This window comes from Lineus longissimus, chromosome 4 (assembly GCF_910592395.1).
Source record: "Lineus longissimus chromosome 4, tnLinLong1.2, whole genome shotgun sequence".
Lineage (NCBI taxonomy): Eukaryota > Metazoa > Nemertea > Pilidiophora > Heteronemertea > Lineidae > Lineus > Lineus longissimus.
The window spans coordinates 9271303-9292207 of NC_088311.1; the positions used below are offsets into that span (position 1 = coordinate 9271303).

At 41.4% G+C, this 20905-nt stretch overlaps 1 protein-coding gene across 2 annotated transcripts in view; it reads left to right on the forward strand.

The window, feature by feature from the left end:
* LOC135486573 (uncharacterized) overlaps positions 1-20905 on the forward strand; it is a 159732-nt gene that overhangs the window by 44691 nt on the left and 94136 nt on the right. For both annotated transcript variants that reach the window (XM_064769455.1, XM_064769456.1), the window contains exon 2: positions 17373-17405. In XM_064769455.1, the coding sequence (XP_064625525.1) occupies positions 17373-17405 (33 nt within the window). The remainder of the gene's footprint in view (positions 1-17372; positions 17406-20905) is intronic.

Here is a 20905-nt window from a genome sequence, read left to right on the forward strand (position 1 = left end):
ATCATTTAGCAATTTAGCTTCCCTAGACTAATTGCAGCCAGGCACAGGTTCCATTGCGCCTCATTGGATCCCTATGGTGGCAAATTTGGAGGTAAGCAAACAACAAATGAGATTGTGATATATGTAATTACAGTATCATCGGCCGCTATATGAGAGGGCTGTGGTACAGGCCGGGAGAGATGGTCGTATGTAGTCGAGGCACACGGTCGAACAACGAAATAGCCCCGTAAAATGGTGATCAGGGTGATATCATTACACATTTGGTAGTGTAAGTCAGAATCTTTGCAAACAGAGTGATTGATTGTACCTAGGGTTGTGATCTTTCTTTTGTTAAGCAAGTTGGGCGAGGACTTCGCCTGGAAGTTTTCAGTTTGAGGATTTTTAAATTAACATTTCATACTGTAAATCACTGCATTTTCTAGTCTCTTTTAATTTGAAAGTCCGAGTACGCAATATTTTTCGGTGTTTCGAATTAAAAAAATACACATTTTGGCGAGTTTCATTTTTTTGCACATATGCAAGCCCAGCGTAGATGATATGTTTTACCTCCCTAGTGCAAATAAAACTTAGATCGACGCTATTTGGAATCAACATGATAGGTTTACAAATATTGACCCGTTTATATGTGATATTGTATGTTTATACTCCATATTGTCACACACATTCGCAATGATAACAATGGACTCACGATAATTGCCTGTTTTGATTTGATGGATAGTATTCCCTACCAACACGCATCAAATCCATTACTGACGTTCTGTGATACGGGTATGATTAAATTGTACAGTACGACAACCCATAAAAATGGCAAAATATTATTTTATTAGCAGTGTATCACGGTCACCTAAAGTTGATGTTCTGCAGATACATACATCTAGCGCTTTTCCATGTCAACCCAGCTCAAAGCGCTTCCGGCATCCCGGCGTGTTCTGGAAAATGATTCACTTATCCATCAAACTCTCACATTGAATGAACAAAGAGGCTTGGGAGGGATTCGAACCCACCTCATCACAGCGCCTCCCGTTGACTGTCGTCTATACCTTACTTTTTGGATCTTGTCAGTAGAACATGTACATGTAAGCACGGTGGGTAAAGGTATTGGTTTACCTTTGCAACACAATAGAAACAAGGCCCTCCCATTACAGTGTTGGCGGGGTACAATCGGATAGAAATAATAAATGCGGGCCTTACGCCCCTCAAAAAGAACTAATCTTTTGTATGTTTCTTTTGTGTCGTCATTTCCAGGTGAGAAACGTATTTTTCTTAGGGAAACTGATACCTTTAGCCATCGTGTAAGGCTATATTCAAACCGTAATCTCTGTGTAAAAGTTCAAATAATGTGTACTTGAAACTTTTAGATTGGCAATGCAGCGCTCTGTTGTTCATGAAAAATCTTATTACTCGAAACGATCGATCGACATCTTATAGTGCTCGCTGTCTTGATTCATATATGAATACATGTATGATTAATGAAGAAAGTGTTTCAGTTTTAATTCATAACAAAATCTCAAATAATGTTGAATAATTCATAAATTTTTACAGAAAAAGCGCATGGGAAATCGATTAATGTTATGTATGGTTAATAAAAAATGGCTTTGTTGTAAATTTTTAAGGCTTTAGGCAGACTTTGGTAAAAACGGTTTAATAGCATTCCGCGACGTAACTATTCATAGCTCACAAAGGTCATTTGAATAAGATATTGATGACGTTTTAGTCACGTGACAGTCGGACATCGACACTTATTTCTACGCATTTGAGCTTATTTCAAAGTCAATTATCTTTGACCCTGCATTGTTTTTAGCATGAATGATACCATAGAGTCACAGAGAGAAATGTTCAGAACAATTATGTAGTATTTCCAACACTCGGACATGTGCCAGATTGAATCTAACTGCCCTACTTAGAAAGCCTGAATCCATTACGAAACCGCATGTTTGTCCGACATTGCCTGTAATTCAGCGATGGGTAAATAGAGGGCAGCAGCTGCAGTGACGTCATCTTCGCGGAATGCTATTGAATGAAAAAGCGCACATGAAGTTCCAGGGAATGAATCACATGACACATAGTATTCCCAAGCTTCTTTGCATATTTCTCGAGTTTGATTGAGCTATTTGATAAAAAAGACGAGTTGAACGTTGTAAATATCTGATGTTTTATGATGTAAAAGGTTAACTGCTTTACAGTGGAGGATTAGTCTGAGACTGTATACAAGTCTCGCAGATGGAATGTTTGGGCTACTACTTCTTTGACTTTTCATACTACATACAACTAGGCAGCCGCAATCTTGCTTTTCTCCCTCGGGACTTCATGGAATAGTATATGATCATGACGAACTACACTACCCTGCACCATTTCTGTCGTCCTATACCGCTTCCCAGGGAATTCTCTAGAGCTCACAGAGCGATGATTTTACAATATCGATCATTTGACGAAGCAATCAATACATTACCTTTTAATTACGTCAAGCATTCTCAATCAATGCGTTTGTTGTTGAAAGCTTTCAGAATTCACTTTAAAGTGTTACCGCGGCTCATAAGGAGATATCACGACATTCTTCATCGATTGACTCAGCATGGAGAGTAAATGGCTGCAATTCATTGACTCTGAATCTAGATCAGGCTAGACGTTCGTATAAAGTTAGTCACGCTAGGTCCGGGGAATATGGGTCTGTCTCCACCATAGCGGGAAACTCGCTTTCACATTCTTTGTGTTCACTCAATACATATGCAGTGCCGATAACTTTCATCAAAATAATCCCGCCACCAAACTGTGAAAGCGGCGCGGATTCCCACGTCTCGCCGCGGCTACCAGCCGTTGTGGAAGCAGCTTATTGCGAGAACCTTGTGCTGACGTCATGGTACTTTATTTCTATGAAAACGCCCATCCTGTCTTGGAGGAGGAATACTCTCTGGAGAAAATTATCCCATCCAAGTGCAGAGCGAACGCTGAAGAAGCAGAAGAAGAATTTCTATGATCAGATACCAATGACCATTCTGTAGGGATCAACCTTACATCTCCTATTCATTGATCATTGGTCCATACTCATAGAATATCAGTCGGCGACAGAATACAAAGTTTAGTATCCACAGCTAACCGCAGGCAATGGTAAAAACTCTTCTGAAGGCGTTATTCCATCCGAGGTTGCTGAGTGAGACCCAGGTACAGGGGAATTCTCTTTGCCTGCTGAAACCTCTCAAAATGCACGAGCTAACCGGTACAAACAGAACGTCATTTCCCGTATCTTTTTCTATCATGCAGTCATCTTGAATATTTCAAGAAGGGAAACTAAAGCAATGAATACAGAATTACTCTCAGTGCTGATTAAAAATGCTACACCACAAGCTCAGACTCTGAATACTAAACGGCTGCCTTCTTATCTCAAGAATTCTGAAAACAAACCGAACGTTCTGAGCGAGAGCAGAGTAAAAAGATTTCACAAAGCCAGATAGTTGCACCGTCTTTACCTCCTGAAAAATTCTGGCGATAATGCAACCTGATCTTATTCTTTGCCATCACCTTCAAGGCGGGGGGTCAAACATCTCTTCAGAACTTATAAAAGTCAATTGACTTACCTGGTTAGGTAATTTATGCGTTTGCCTTCGTCGGAGTTTTGGTGTCCTCAGTTGAAAATAGGCGGGTTAACAATGGCTTGAGGGTATACAGTAATGCAGAGTACATGTACCTCTGTTTGCATGTGAAATGCTTAAGTCTACATCCCATTAAACATTCCAGAGAAATACATTTCTTTAGTAGTGAAAATGTACCATTGAAAATTATTTCTGTTTTTCACCGGAAAAGAGCTCGAGGTGTTTGATTATTATTTCCATTTTTCCAACAGTGGTATTTTTAGGACAAACTTGCAACCAGAATCGAATGGAGGAATAAGATACCAAAATTATCGTGAATTGGCGGAAGTGCGAGTGCATCTCACGCTCATCAAGATAATCAAAACGACATCAACGTGACAATGACACAGAAGTGCAACCACATCGTTCTAAAAATGTAGTGAAGCGATAAGATCATGCTATTTGCAAAGCAGATCTCACAATATCTTACCACCCTGTAAATGTGTACTAACACCTGATTACAGCTTGTGTACATACACAGTATCTCAAACTACAGGTGTATCAACGGCTTCTTGTGTGGTTTTCTCCCCTTCAGCTAACTTTAAACATGATTCTCGTGAATCACATGTTTAAGGCAATCGAAGCCAGCGCGATGAATGATTTTACATCTTTATGGATAACGGCCCTAGAAAACCTATCCAGCTGCCTAGCTGGAAGTGGATCCATTGACGTGCAGTACCTCGTGGCAATTGCTGACGGGATACGCAGAGAATGTCCCATTGCTAAACAAAGTCTCTTAAATTTATCCTCACCGAAGCTAGATGAGACTATTACGTGTTTCTCTCTTTCTGGCTTCCCTGGTGGTCACGAGGCGAACTATTTCAAAACTCGTCTGACTGTAACACATAAGAGTCCTTTAAACTTCTCTCATGGTAAACGCTGATGTGGAAAAAAAACCTGGCCTAATTTCGGGAAGTCGGCCGAGCGCTGCCGAGTTACCACTTCGCCGCTGCGCGACCGCTGCGCTTTCCAGCAAGCCAGGCACCCAGTATCTATAACTAAAGCAGTATGTCTGAAACACCACTTCTATCTTCTACAAACATTCACAACACGGACGTTTATTTTCTTAACCGCATCTACAACACTGAAATGAATTTCTCCTCGTCCTGCACCTGACGGTTTATTGAACACTAGATCGAATACGCGTCTTCCCTTTCTCCACAGATTTACCGCCCTTTGCTCAGAATCTGTCGCTTCGTTTCACTTGTGAATCATTGTGAGATAAATGTTCCTCGGATCAATTCTTCAAGTATGTGATTTATTTATAAGGGCGAGGTGAATGGGATGTGGATTGATCGATTTTGCGAAACCCGAGAGTGTGTCTTTAATGGTGCAAGTTGCTGGTTAGAATCTTACTTCAGTTCTATGAGACTACCGTATATAGGCGATCGGGCGTATAGAGCGACACTGCGCTGACGGCAGCTTTATTAGTAAGCAAGACATTTTAGGAGATACATATCTTCATCGACAGCCGATAAGGTGTCTTTTGGGTACAATTTTCTTTTTAAAGAAGGGAGATTTGTTTCTTCTTTCGATTTGTCGCCCACGCGAGTTTCCTTTTGCAAATAGACCATTGACAACCAGTCCTCTTTTGGCTCTTTTCCCATTCATATGAAAGAAAAAGGCTATTTCCTCGAATACGAAGGCTAAACCTTAGTCTTTTGCTCTTTGTCTGAAGCTGAAGTTCAAAAGGGCTCATATAAAAAAAACACACTCAAGGCAACTTTGACGTTTTTAAAAATAAACACTGAAGCCACAAAAAGCCACTGATCAAAGCTTTCGGTGAACACAGCCGTGTCTGTGGAGCCGGAACCGACCGTTTGGCAAGAGGAGTGTGTCATTTACCAGAGCCGCACGCTTCGCGTGGACACCATAGAAATGCTGGCAACTCCCGTTATGATCTTTGCTCTCTTCACCTCCAGCCTATCCCAGCCTCGTCCCACAATTACACAGTTAATAGTTCCGTGCACAACGGCGATATGAATAAATAAAATTAATGCATATTATATTGACATGACATTTTAGACATTAGCATGTATACTTGCATTGTGGTGGTAAAGCAGTGTGGATATTGACACTGGCCAATACTAATAACCAAGAAGCAGGTTTCGTGTTGGGATTGGTTAGGTTGCCTTGCTAAAGCAAACGAGAGCTACTGTTGAGTGATTACTGCCTGTCATGCTTTGGCCGTGGTTTATTTGACCGGGATACATCATTCGTGGATGAATCTGGCAGCAGTTTGTTCGGCATGATAAACTGGTATTAACTGCGATAATACTAATAAACTAGAATGCCGAAATGATAGACTACTCTCAACTAAATCTACATTTTAATTAGCATATCATGAGGACGATTTTTTATTTCTTCTATACAGGCTAAGGTGTGTCTTAGTTGCATGCATAAAAACTACAAAACAGATTGGAGGACCGGTTAAACATTGAGTTGAGAGTTGAGTGTCAACTAGGACAATAGCTCTATAACCAATATTGGGCCATTTGTAATGTCAAAGCAAAAGAGGGAACGGTGATGACATTGCATGTATCAGCGTACCATATTGACGTTTACCATATAGACAGTATTCGGAAGAATGTCAAAGAGTAGACACTCACTCACCTCGTCTGAGTGAGTTCGATACAAGTCAAGGACCAGCTTGGCTTATTTACGACTAAGGTTCTTGACATGGCTGCGTTGGTACAGGGAGTCAGGGTGGCCATCTGTTATATATGCCAAGTTTCATCCCTCCGATTCCTTCATTTTGTAAACGAGACGTAGAACTCGGATTCGTTTTGCGTAGAGGCTTCTGATCTGCCCGTCACTTATCTGATATTTGGACAGACCTTATAGGCACTCTGACCACCTTTACTCCTTTTTTTTCAATGTTGTGCGCATGCGTATCTTCCTGCTCACGCGTAGTGATATATACTTCAAATAGATCCTAAAATGATCGTTCTCAAAAGTTTTTTACACTCAGGTTTTGAATCAAAATTGATCGATGTTTAAGTTGTCAAAGCAAAATGGTTAAAAATTAACATTGAAAAAATGATGCTCTAGATTGGTGTCGATATCAAAATCACTATATCGAACCACGACAGAGGTGATTGGTTGCCACGTGCGAGGCCACATGTGAATACGCTGAGAGAGATTGTTACGCAGTTTTTGCACGACCTCTGACCAGTTTATGCAGAGGCTTGTGAACTGTATACTGTTTATGCCAACGTTCGTTTTGTAACATGATCCAGAATCCTGCTCTGCAGACAATCACAGCCTCGTGATCTATCATTCCAATCAAATGAAGATACCTACCCTGCAAGCACGTGCTGCTTTTATTGCATTACTATTGCTAATGCATTGTAATCAGCGATGTTAGATTGACTACAAGTCATATGGTTCTATTGTCTGGAGGGGGTATAGATGACGACGCATTCTTCTCATCTCATATTACATCATCGTTAGATTTGGCATTGTTCATGTGTATGTTGAAGAGATCATCAGCATTGATGTTGTGTTACAGATTTGAAATTTGAAATAAAACTGGCCCCAATGAAGCAGTCCACTCGTCTCCCCGCGCTTCACAGCTACACTCCTTGCTGATTAGTCCGCCTGGCACTAAGGCACGATCGATGAGTAATCCCGGGCCACTGATGGCCAGGATAATTGCCACTACCATCTCAGTCATCTTATTGTGGGCCACAGACGGCGCCGGGAGGGGCGAGGTGTCCGTGATGAAGTGTCACATCCCTTAGGTGCCCACCTGGGCGACACCCCAGGTGCAGGATACAGCCAGACATTAGTTGCGACAACGACAAAGCCCCAGTTGTCTTCCTTCCCTTCGCCGAGGACCGATGAATCAGAACCAAGGCTCAGATTAGCTTTGCAAATTACATCAACGCACCTGCAGTATTTAGGCAAGTGTCACTCGTCCTTGGATGTTGAATAGGTTTATGTTGTCAGTCCTTCATTACTTTCCCTTTACAGCAACTCCTTGGAATCAATTTAACCCAATTTCAACACTGGGTGACGAGGTCTTAGTGTCACACATCGACTGACTATATCGATTCAGACATGTATCATTGAATAGCTCTTGAAGATCTCTAAGAGCCAAACCCGAATGCAACCCTTTGATGGACTCTACGTTTTGCCGCTGCCTGCGCGAAAGTTAACTTGCATTTATATCAACCACACTACCACGAATTGTTTTGCACGTTAAGGTTTCAGCCATAAATATGGTGCCACCCCACCATACTCAGACCAATGTTCTGCACAATATAACATGACCGTAGTTTTGTGAGGAACACTATGCAACCCTGAGCTGCGGTGTAGACTGACCATTTATCTACAGTATTCTTTCCACGGCTCTGTCCGAGAAAGAAAAAATTGTCTATTATGCATCTTGCACAGATGCTGTAGAGCTGGCACACTGTCTTATCGATTACACGGCATAATGTGCCGATGGTAATTGCAGAAGAGTGACTGTATCTGCCGGACGTATTGCTTTACTGATCATGGTAATTGAAAGATAGGCGGGGTAGTTTATCACCATTGTGGAAAATATGGTTGGAATAAGGATTGATGTTGGACGTGTTGGACAGAAAATGCCCGATTAACTAACTGCTGGCGGCACTGATCTCGTACTTTGCCGACAGCTGCAACGGCCGCAGCCGTAGGTCGGGAGCTCAAAATGGCGGACTCCGTGACTTCTATGCAGCATGCTGTACCATCATATCCTTTTGTTGGTGTTTATTACGCCATTGCAGGTTCTTCAGTTCGCTGATGTCATGAAATTAAAAACATACTTGTAAATAAATAGAAGCTTTATCAAATGTCCAACTTGAAAGTCATATTTCACGCAACTTGCTGAAAAAATGACAAGCTACATGTATGATGCATTCGAATAGAAACACGATGTGCGGGGACCACTTCCCAATAAAAAAGAAAGCAAGCTCGTGTCTCGTGCCTCATGTCTCATGCAAGTGAATTATATACCACACTGGATTCAGAAGAAAATCACATGCATACACCCATAATCAACAATGATTGATGTGACATCGTCCTAGCACGATGTTCTGCACAGCAACAAAGTGATTTATTGACAAACCTTTGCAGTTGACGGCATAATGCCGTCTATACATGCTAGGTTAAACTCCTAAGAATAGAAATGCCGATTGTACGGTGTCAGAGTGATTTCATCCTTCGCCAAGGCGGACTCCGAGCTTCCGATCGAGTGGAAATGTGCTGCAGGAAGGCAAAGTTGATTACTCCGGGGAGAGAATGAATCTTGAAACAAAGACTGTGAAGAGCCAAGGGATTTGTCGCCAGTTCTTGTCGCCCTGGAAATAATGACTTGGGTCGTACATTTTCTAGTTCAGTAGTCAGCATCTTGTAGAGACGCCATTAACCTTCGGCTTGCGGCTGTGACATACGGCGAGGAATTGTCGCAGGACGCACGAGATCCCTTGAGACCTCCGGCGACCGAGGAAATGAACTGGATGCAGGTTATAACGGGACCTGGGCTGTGGTAATGAAAATTCTGAGTGTGCTGTAGCATGAGGTACATTACAATGTGATTTAAATGGAATTCCGTAGCGGCACTGGCAGAAGGAGCATAGAAATAAAATATGCTTGGATCACGCTGTCCCCAGACACCTCGTGGGGTTCATGAATTTGCTTTGATGTGAATTTCAATAAATGCAAACACCAACAAGCTAAGAGGGAACAAAGAGCTGCCAACAAATAAACCTAATGCAAGTAGTTTGTTGGATGACAGAAGCAATGGGGGACAACATGAAGACACACACTGTAACCTTCGTCAACTTGACTGCTTTTAGCTGTCCTTTATACTGTAGCAAACAGTTGCTTCTGTCTGTAGCACACTGGCGCTTTTGTTTTGTCTTAAAGGAACGTCGAGCATTGTTTCCGTAAGTAACGCAACATTGATACAGTAGCTTCTGTTCCTTGCGACCCCTGGCAACTGCAAAAAAACTTGAATTTCCAAATGGCCAGTTTATTACACCAATTCATTTGAGCTGCTTTTTACCAGCATACTCCAACATGGCAATATGAATTATTAGAGCAACAGCCATATTATAATAACACTTGATGATTGTCAAATTATCCTAATAGGTGTATTAATTGTAACAGTATCCTAAACTGAAGTATAATTGCGATGCTTAATTGTGAGGCCAGGAACTGGACCCATGGATGTCCCTACGCTGTGATAGCCGTGATTATATGTCACCGAGTTTAATACTGCTCTGACACAGTCATTACATATGCTGAAAGGTTAAAGATATACATTTTAACGCAAGCCGACCAGTTCGTGTACACTCTTGGAAATAACGGTTTTAGAGTTTTTAAAAACCCTGAGGAAGAGCAATGGAATCACAAATCCGAACATATGAAAAGCGATCATAAGACTTGGCCATGTGACTGTTATAATTTTCCCCACAGCCATGTTTTTTTGCTTCTGTCTACGAGCATCTTGGCTTCAGAAAACTACAAGTGTAGGATCAAATTGCCGTTTCATACGTGTTCACTTAGTGTTTTATATAACAGCTTATTCAATAACACTTAGTTTGGGAAGTTGAAGAGCTGGAGAGGTTAATTTTGTCCTAGGTCTGTACATGTCCAGAGTGTATCAATCGTAACTCTTTTTCGATAGTCTTCGATGCCAGTTCGTTTGAACGATACAATAAGTTGATGTTTCTGGTATTGCATTATTTTGTTCGAATTTGGTAGTACTATGTAACTTTAGTTCTGCGCAGAAACAGGTTACTATGCCTTGGCAGAATAGAGAAAGTTTCATAACTGCCAAAAATGGCATGACCACAAGGTTAGAACAGTTATTCCTTAAAAACTGATGGCGCGTCCTTGCATATGATGCTCAGTTCCATGAATTCAATCAATTCGATATGAAACTCCATGCGGGCGACACTGTGTGAGATGTAATTTCTGTGTCCAATATCCTCATTAGTGCTGTTACTGAGCCATGTCATCGACTCCCGCACAGTAATTAGTATCACCGCAATTAATTGATCAGATGGATTCATAATCGTATGCAATGCAAGAGACTGCATGCGTAACATTTACAATACGCTAATCTTGACCCTTACGTTTTGGATCCACTCTGCCGACCCGGACTCCGTTACACCAAGGGATGAGGGGACGTTACAGACGGACTACCTCTGATGGTTCAGAATGCCACAGTACGGACTTCTAGGTGTCTGTGATCACAGTTTTGCTTTGACGACAAACAATGTTGGTTCAAATATATTGAGTTTTGGCGAGAATCATCGGGTCTACATAGTCTCATCCAAGCGTGATTTGCAAGGTCAGGAGTAGCTATTTCAACTCGGTATGCAAGACCTTTAAAAGGTAATGGCGAATGTCTGTGTGGACTCTCTTAAGAAAACTTTGAAACCTTATATTTCTGTCCGTCTCATCACTAACTGCTTGCAGCAATACTTTGGCAACATATCCTCTCTGGATGTAATGCACACGGACGTATTCAATATGTTACATCGCTCCTTTGGTGTTGTTATCACACACGCCTGTACTTCCCACACACACAATGCATTGGTCATCATGCTAAAATGCTCCCTCGTGGCCGAAATATGAGCTAGCTTAACGGTCATAAAGTGCGTTATTCTGATGTGAAATTGGTGTGAGAGGTGATACTGCGAGTTGCAGCAGTGGAAGTTCCTGTCCACGGCTTGCCATAACATGCTGCTGAAGTATCACGCAGTGTGGGGTTAGTTTCTAAAAGGCTCTATGCGTAGACATGAGAGGTCAGTACTATAAATTCCGCCTTTCTACCGAGTTGGGCTTCATAATCGAAATTCAATATACATACAGTCAGCGAATGAATGATGGATTCATAGTTGTGATGAGATTGTAGAAATAGGCCGGACAGACATGTGTATATATATGACACTAAACTCGGATATGCAAAAATAAACAGCCAGCTTAGAAACGCCACCTCGAAGATAAAGAACTAATAAATAAGTTCAATAGTCTCCCGGGGAAAAGAGCGGACTTCCCCTAAGCTGTATAATTAAAACATGCTTTATTATAGGTTTTCTTTTTTTCCGACAAGGCAACGCCCAATAGATCGATCGAGTTTGTTGTTCAACTACATCACAAAGTAGCAGCTTTTTTCTACCATTCTAGATGCATTCTGTCGAGGTGTTCCGAGTGCATCTGATCAAAGGTGAAACAATGGCCTATACTGACAGCGTTTGAAGATGGCTGCATGTACTGTGTGCACAGCGCTAAAGGTGGCCGTGCCGGTTGAATCGTAATTGTAGAGCAAATCGGGCGAGAGCTTCTTAGAGAATTCTCTGACGTTTACCACGAGAAAGAAGAAACACGGTTTATAGGGAAAAAACTGACACACGCTGTACACTAGTTGGCTCTTCATCGCTGACCCCGGTCGATATTGGTAATTGCTTGGAAGAAACGACGTTGCTTTGCCTTGTAATCTCGCCTGGAATCATTTCTTTTTGAGAACCGTTTCTGGGATGGTCATTTCACTTGGCAGTAGCATTATTGTAGTAGTGGATGAGGAGTCTACCCGGCGGTTTGACTGACGAAATACCACATCATGTATTGCTGTGTTTGAAAATGATACCAATGGCAAAATGATGGTCGCACCAAATTGTTACTCCTGGCCGACGAACAGAATACGGTACATGTATCTGAAAGAGTAATTTGATCACAACAACCCGTGATCCCCATATAATCCATAAAACTATGTTGGACTTTCATCCGCTCACTCCGCCTAAACATGGCTGCAACGGAATGGTATTTTCTTTGGACCGGGAAAATGCCATGCCAGAGGTGGCTGATGGCATTTTGACTGCATGTACATTACGTAACGGCATGCTAACCTCTCAGATGTCTTGTTCCGTTGCTTGTCTTTGCCACGTGTGTTAATTCTAATAGGTATCTAAAAGTGACCGATCTTGGCTAGAATGACTGGTACACACCGATTAGCCAACCCTGCACAGGTAGATGTGTGTCCATCTTTACACGCGAAGCTAACCGTAGCCATCAGTGACACATTGTGAAATAGGATGTAGCTAATCCTTCCTTGATTAATGTTAAAGGAACACGAGATAATTCAATATGAACATGACCGTGGTCAGACCCTAACAAGATACTGCTGGTCGTCATGATGGCTGGCTTGTTTGCCAATGCATTACATATGTATATCATGTGGTACCCGGTTAATTAAGAACTTCGCACGAGACGCAGTATCTTGTCCTACAACAGTTTACATATCAGACAGGTTTCGCAACCCTTACGACAACTCTGAACCACGAAATTCAAAATATGTGAAAGAACTTTTTCGACACATTTAAAAAAATTTGCATCGATTCCACGTACAGCTAAGTATAGAAGATGATTTACAAATGTCATGCAAAGAATTAGCGCAGAATTAGCGCAGGACTTGCTGACACGACTGACGTTAGTACGCCGTACTTCGTCGTTCTCACGCAGGCGAAACCTGCCTATTGAGCATTTTTTCAACATGGACAGTTTTTTCCAACTTCTGTCAATCGTGGTGCTTATTTCAAAGTCAAAGGAGTATTCCTACATCACTATCGTCACTTTGAAGAATCAAAGCTAATTGTCTTCTGATTACCCGAAAAATATGAACGACCCTTTCAAGATGTGCCAAGCGAAACTTAACTTGTACCAGAACTTGCGATGACAGGAAGTTTGCCAAAGAAATGTGGGCATGGTGGGACCAATTTTCACCTTCAGACGGAGAGGAAGTCTCATGTGTATCTTTTGATCATCATTGCCGTGAGTGGTATTGATGTTGATCGGTCGGTATTTCAAAGGAAAAGCGTTCACATTTTGTGTAATCTAATTAACACCAGTTGGAAGAGGGTGATTTTCGCTCCCAACGATGATGGTTTGTTTTCTCTCAGTAAAAAAATAATTGCAAACATTGCTTCTTTTTTGAGTGTTTGTTCGTGTTCACTCTTTTCGACAGTCACTCCTGTGACTCAGATATCTTCTGTATTTGTGGTCTGTCTCCGCAAAGATGCTCCTGGAACAGTTGAAAGCGCATTGTAATATTTCGCACAAAGAGTCTTACTCTCAGTCACCAAGCCTAACCTGGATTCTCCCTCGACATAGGAGATGAATCCTCTAATCCCTGCCATTGCTTCTGTGACACAATCAATATGGCTGCCGCACCATAGCATTTCTTCATTATGCACATCTCCCTTTAATTACATTCCTTACGTAATCTGCTAGCGGCCGCGAGCTCCAGTCTCGGCTATTGGAACTGGAAATTGCTGGAGTAATTATATCATTTCTCATAGATCTCTCTAATCACGGACGTTTCGAGCGTTTGTAGTTATTACTTTCATCTTTCAGTTTTAAAATACTGTGATCACCGCACTATTTTCTTTATCACCGGGTATATCAAAGAATTCCATAATATGGTCAGAAAATGGGGATTTTAACGAACCAAACAGATCCTTAAATTAGTTTTTATGCAGCTGCTTAGATAAAAGATGTTCTTCTTTTGGGCCCAGTTGATTATAATTACTTTTCGATCGTCCTAAAACGATCAAGGATAACGATTAAGTTATTATTTGTAAATATTGCCAGACTCGCATTACTCATAATGGTTGAAGGAATTATTCGAAGGATGGAAATCATTGATTTCTAACAGAAAAGGAATTGTGATGATCGTTTTGTGCAGTTTCTTAGTTTCTCATCAAAGCCCAGTGATCTGAAAATTAACAAGTTTCGCAATCCGTACGAATGGCAGAACAAAGTATAAAGGTCTGTGGCATCATGTCCTGTGGTAATTCATTCACGTAAGAATCCTTTTATTCTTATTGGTAGGAGATCGAACAGGGAAAATTGTCAAACAAAATCGTCGGAAAAATATATTAAATATACTTCGTGCTTTATCGTAGCTCTTCGTAGGCTTGCGGTTTACAAAGGTCCTAATGAAAGTTTTGCTCAACTGGCATTCGATGCGATCGGCTCTCAGGCTTTTTGCATCTTCATGGTTTGGTATAAACGTGATGATGCCATTTGTTTCGAAGATGATGATGAAGCCACACTTAATGTTCTATTGCGCTTCCATAAACATCTCTGTATGCAAATGAGTGGTTCACGACCAACGTATTAAGAGGCTGAGCCGTTCGACATTCCAACCTATTCCCCAGTTTGTTATCATTCAGATAAGGGAACTAATATACGAAAGCCCATCACTTGATATGACTGGTCAACGGGGAAATCAGGCTGAGTGGCCAGGAGTCAATATTGTCCGAGTTTTAATCAACCGGCCTGGGGATCATCTAGTCTGTTGTGATAAACGGATACGGGATCGGAAATAAATCGGACAGAAAACATGGGGATACTATCAATCAGCAAGGTGGGCTGTGGTCGCCTGGAAGCTTGACCTTGGTAGGGGTTGGAGCTACATGGCAAGGCAGCTTGGGCTTCCGTGTTTTGATAAGGGTTGTCATCAGGTAAGGTTATGACATGCGGAATCTGTCACAAATGTGCTCTACCCTATTTATGAGGACTGACGCTACATGCCACCGTGGCGTGGACTTCCGTAATACTTAGTATGGGGTATGACATGCCGGTGAGGCCACTAATTTGTAGCTGAAGCTACATGTCAAGGCAGTATGGACTTCCGTGGCTAAATAAGGATGTGTCAGGGAAAGGTCATGATATCCAGAGCGCAGCAACATAATCTGGACGCCGGCAGTGATGAAGCTTCATGTCACCGCAACTTGTAACTTTCAGCTTTTGAAGTTAAAATGAATGCGACTGAAAGATGCCATCAAAACATTTTTTTAGATTTGGTCTTTCTAACAATGAAAAGTCAAATCCAGCAAATTCATCTGGACTCCATGGACTATACAAAAATTGCCACATTATCTCGCCAACATCAGTCGTTCTACATGTAGAAGTACCTGATAATGGCTGGCGTTATTTGTTGTCTTCTGTGCTCTATCCAAACCAATACCTTCAAATGAGCATTCGATACATGTCGATCGCCCAGAAATATGGCGACGTCACCGGATGTGAACCATTTCTAGACCGTGTAAGTGGTTCCGGGATGTATGTCAAAAGGCTAGTAATGAACCATTGAAGTAGCTTTTTGATATTTCTGCTGCACGCCGACCAGTCAATAATTTTACGGTAGCACACTCGTTCTGACGAGATTACGAATGTACCAGATCAAGGGCCCTCCAATAAATTGTCCGTGCAACTGAATGCAGATGAGTGGCTCTTGTCTCGGGGAGTGGATTTGTGACCTTGGCCGGGTGGACGGTATGGTTTCTGTGTCCATATGTACATCATCTATGTACATCATCTGATGTACATCACGTACTATACAAAGAGAGCATTATGGCGTTCCTGTGTAGTAAAGAATCACATTGGAACCAACCCCTTCGTTTCTATGGAGCACATTGAAGCCATACCACAGGCGCAAAAGACTTATGATGTTGTTGATTAAGTGTTCAGTTTGTCAAGTTTGTAACTAACATCTCACAATGCGTCAATTTCCACCGACTTTGAAACATCATGTCGTGATATTCATACAGCACGAAAACAGTTCGATTGCTGTTGTGGTTTATCGACTTGTGGTGTGACTATATTGTCATATAAGAAAGATTCTGAAACCAACATCAGCCAATGTGCACGTCTTATATTGATAGATCATTGCTGATTGAAAAATACGTTTAAGTAATGAGATGGATAGATGTTCCGCCTCTCAGCAAGGAATACCAATCAACTCAAATTATACCCCCGTCTATCAGACAAGACAAAATGGTGCCCGGTTAAAGATTGCTATCACGGAGGTCATTTCCTGGACTGGTATCAGAGGGGAAATTACTGTCCATGGTCCAGCATTTCTACACGTTTACCTTCGTGAATAATGAATAAGGGGCAAAGATGAAGATGTCCTCAGGGGTAGAATGTTAAAATCCCTGGTAAAAGAAGTTTTCCGATTGTCTTTATTGAATGTGTCAGAAACGCATTCATGGTGTTCTAACAAACCAATACTTTGGAGTTGTGATACACATAGAAGGAAAGCAATAGTTGCCTTCTTCCATCTTTATAATAAGGCAAGCCTATCGCATATCGGGTGATGGAGTAAATAGGCCTAACCTGAATTTGGACGTATGTCTTGGAAGGAGCTGCCAGCAATGTTATACTTTACTGCCGCGGAACCCTATGACGGCAGTCACTGACAGTACATGTAGCACTCTAAGCGCATTAAAGTCACTTGCTATTCAAGAGTACATGTACATGCATGTAACATTTTGAAATCTTCCGCGTTCTTGCAGAGACAGGCTCTTTTTCGGAAAATAAACATCAATATTGTCGTTACAAAACAAACAGCACTCAACAGGTTGGAGTTAGAGCGGCATATAGCAAAAAAGACGCCGTTTCCCTTACCTTGTTTCATCGATGCGGTACTAATAATGTTTACAACAGTATTCTCCGCTTGTTGGATACAAACAGAGCATCAAACAGATTATTCAGACGGAAATTCCTTGAAATGGTTTCAAAAAACCTCGCTGAGTGGCATCAGGCGGAAACCACACCGATGTTGAACATGCCACATAGCTTCGCTGTGCCACCACATCATTGCTGAAGCCTAATCGGGCGGAAAATTGCAAGCTAATGGATGGGGTTATTTTTTCTTTAATTTATTTTCGTCATCTCATGGATTTTATGCTCTTGTCTCTGCAGGTTACCATCACTCGTGTGCTGGATCAAGAAACGGTAAGTTCACCATTAAGTTTAAGCTTCTCTGAGGAAATTGTCAACATTTCCAGTACTGAGTTCGCTTTTTTTCGACTAGTGTAGCGTCAGACGTCAAGTGCACTATCGCAAAAATTTCACTGGGAATAACCTTATATGATGCAATTAGCGATAAAAAACACGATATGGCGATAAAACCTTTAGGATGTCTTCTGACGTTAAATGTTATACGAATTGTGTGTGAAGTCCACTTTAGGATAAGGTTCTCTGTACAACCTCTTGTTGAAATGTTTACATCATACGGTCTAAAAGAAACATATAAAAACTGGTCAGGAGTGTCAATCACAATACGGTCTATTATCAAAGATATTTTTTTAGAGGATACCAAAGATACATTGTCCAAGCAATTGTGATTACAAGCAAGGAGAGCGTTTCATCTTGTTTCGGAACGTTTTAGTGATGTGTGCGACTTTTTACAAACAAGGCGAACGGTAAATTATTGATGCTATTTTCATAAACTTCCACATTTGACGGCCGCGCACTCCAAATACTAGATTCAAAGCAATCTCACGTTGGTGACTTTAGAACACAGGTCTCATAAAGCAACACTCTTTCCAGGGTCCGGGTGGCTTCTTTATGACTTTTCCACGGGTTGATATTATGGAATCAATAGCGTGTGCCGCCAAAGAAACAGTGTTTGCCTCAGAAGCATTCACCATACCTTGCCGGGTTATTGAAAGCTGCGTGTTATAAGGTAACCTCAAAGGTTATTGCTTTAGGCTAAAAAATCTCGCAGGGAAAATTAGAAATTACGTTTATGGCTGTTTACATCGTGGTAGTGATCCTATTTTATGAGAATTTGGAATGAATTAAGAAAGTTATGAGGTTAAAATCTCCGTGTCAGAAGATATTGCTCTTTAAAGCAGTCTTTGGGTGTTTCGTCAACATTGGAGAATTGAAAAGAGGTTTTGTGATGCTGTATCATCGTTCACCTTGGCTGAAGCAATGAAGCTGTCGTTTGTACGGTTAAGCAACAATAGCCTTAACATTTTAATGTCGAGTTTCTCAATACGACAGATATTGTACAAATCCTACTAGATTATCAAGTATGGACAAAGATTTGCGCAAGTTGGCCGCGTGTAACGCATGATGGTATCTGAAAACAGCACCCAACTCTTCTCAGATATTTCAACTGGGTTATGTGTGATGCAGCTCTCCTTCAGCTCGACGTTAACTCTTTGACTGATGTAACTTCCTACACCTAAGTTTATATAATTGTACTAATCCTAATAGGTATAAACTATAGACAGATTTGCGGCAGTTGGTTCAGCGAAACGCATGCTGATTTCTGATAGGACTCAAATCTTCTCAGATATTTCAACTGGGTTATGTGATGCAGCCCTCATTCAGCCCGATGTTAACTCAACTTTGATAGTATAACCTCTTACACACCTATTAAAGTCGCCATATTAAGTGTTCGTCCACATTTTGTCACCATCGCCAAAGACGTCGAATTTCCTGGTGCGATCCAGTTGTACGAAGATCACGACCCTCTCTGTAATAGGACGCTAACTAGTTTAAACCATCTGTTAAACGAGATAGCACTCTCTGAATCAATTGAGTTACGGAGGTAAATTAGGCTGGAGAGTCGATCCATTCAATCAAGAGGGTCTTCGATTTAGATATCGGTAGTGTCTACTATTGTTGAGGGCGCGATATTCATGAACTGTGAAGGTAAACATGCGCGTAGTCGAAATGTATGGTACCTGCCCTTCTTTGGAAACAATGGGCAGGTTTCGCAACCCTGATGATGAGCCAGAGCGACCAAGTACGCAGTATGTATTTCAATGTACTTTATTGTTGACTTTTTGAAGATTTTACCGATGTCTCGTACTTCTGAATATACGTATATGCACAGGACATGATGGAACGATAGACCTTTGTGACCTCGTCGTACGTAGGGGTTCCAAAACCTTCCAAGTACCAAATGCCAAAGGAAAACCATTGATAGTTTTATCGGAATTTTCATCTAACATGCTTGAGAGTTGGAAATTTTGTAAAAGAAAAAAAATCCCGGGTCTTTTGGATCTTAAATGTAGTGGGTACGCCACAGATATTTGTGAGGTTTCGCAACCACTCGGTTACGACGACGACGTTTATCTGTTGTTCGGGTGAACTCACACAATAGATAAACGTCGTCGTAGGGCCTAACCTGGTGGTTGTAAAACCTGACTATTAGTCACGAATTTGTACTCTTAGCCCGTAAGATCCAGTAGAGCTCATTCTTTTATCCTGATTTGACTGCTTGCTGCACCCAATGGCATCGTACATCTTGAACTATACTGCTAATTGAAAATTGACGAGCTTGACGACCGAGATGAGGGTCTGATATGAGCTGATCGAGTACAAAAGCATAAAAAGATACTGACAGGGTTTACCCATTGCACTGTGCTCTGCCTCACCGAATGCAATACTACGAGTTAGGCATTATAGCCATTTGTTAGGTTTATTGGAAAATGTATCGCTTTTAGCTAATACCTCTCAGACCGATATGGCACTCAACGATCTGTGATCTTTTACAGAGAGTACAGAGTAGGCTGTCGACTAATTTACGCAAACTATATATAACCTTTATATTTCCTGTCGTATAAACAGATAACAAATATCTTCTACATTACTTTAAGAAAGAGATTGTTGTAGTGTGCCTTTCGTCTAGTATAATTTTTGTACAGCAACATTTAACATCGCAACTATTTTCCGAATGCATTACGACTGTCGCCTAATCATTCGGAGAAGCTGGGCAATTCCTCCAATAATTTCCCAATTAACAAGTCCACCCCTGGTGACAAATAGCAGACTCTACGCCCTTCATCGGTCACAATCGCCCTGTCACATTCATATCAGAGACGCGACATGTGTCCCATTACTCCTGCTACAGACTATGGAAGGTTTAAAGGTCATGCTTGTGCCAGGCCATCACTTAAGAGTGTGCGCTTTGTGTCTATTGGACCCGAGGGGACATTTTCTATAACAATCAAGGTTATCAAGTTACTCAAGTTGCTCATTTCAATTATTAAAGATGAAGATTTCTAATGTCCATAGCGTCATTATACGCTTCACATATTAATTCAAATATTGATTAAAGGCTTGTTTGCCCACCTGCTAGGTTCCTTAGGTCATCTTCAGCGTATCTTAATTATGTTCCATCTGGAAATGTCTATTGAGCTACTGATGCGGAGACGTCTTCAATCTGCGTCTCTCTAGTTGTGACACTGGACATATTGTAATCCTCGACATGCTAAATGTACAAGTAGCTCGCATAGGATTCCAGTTGGTAGGGAGATGTCTCCGTGGTTGGCGTATTACGTCTAAACACTTCTCACATATCCAAAAATATCTAGTTCAATTGCAAATGATAAAGGGTGTGTGGGTGATCGCAACTTTCTTTCAGTCAAGGCTGTCATTCGGAGATTCCTCTATCATATTGTTGAATCAGTTGATTTCAATGATTCCGAATGTTT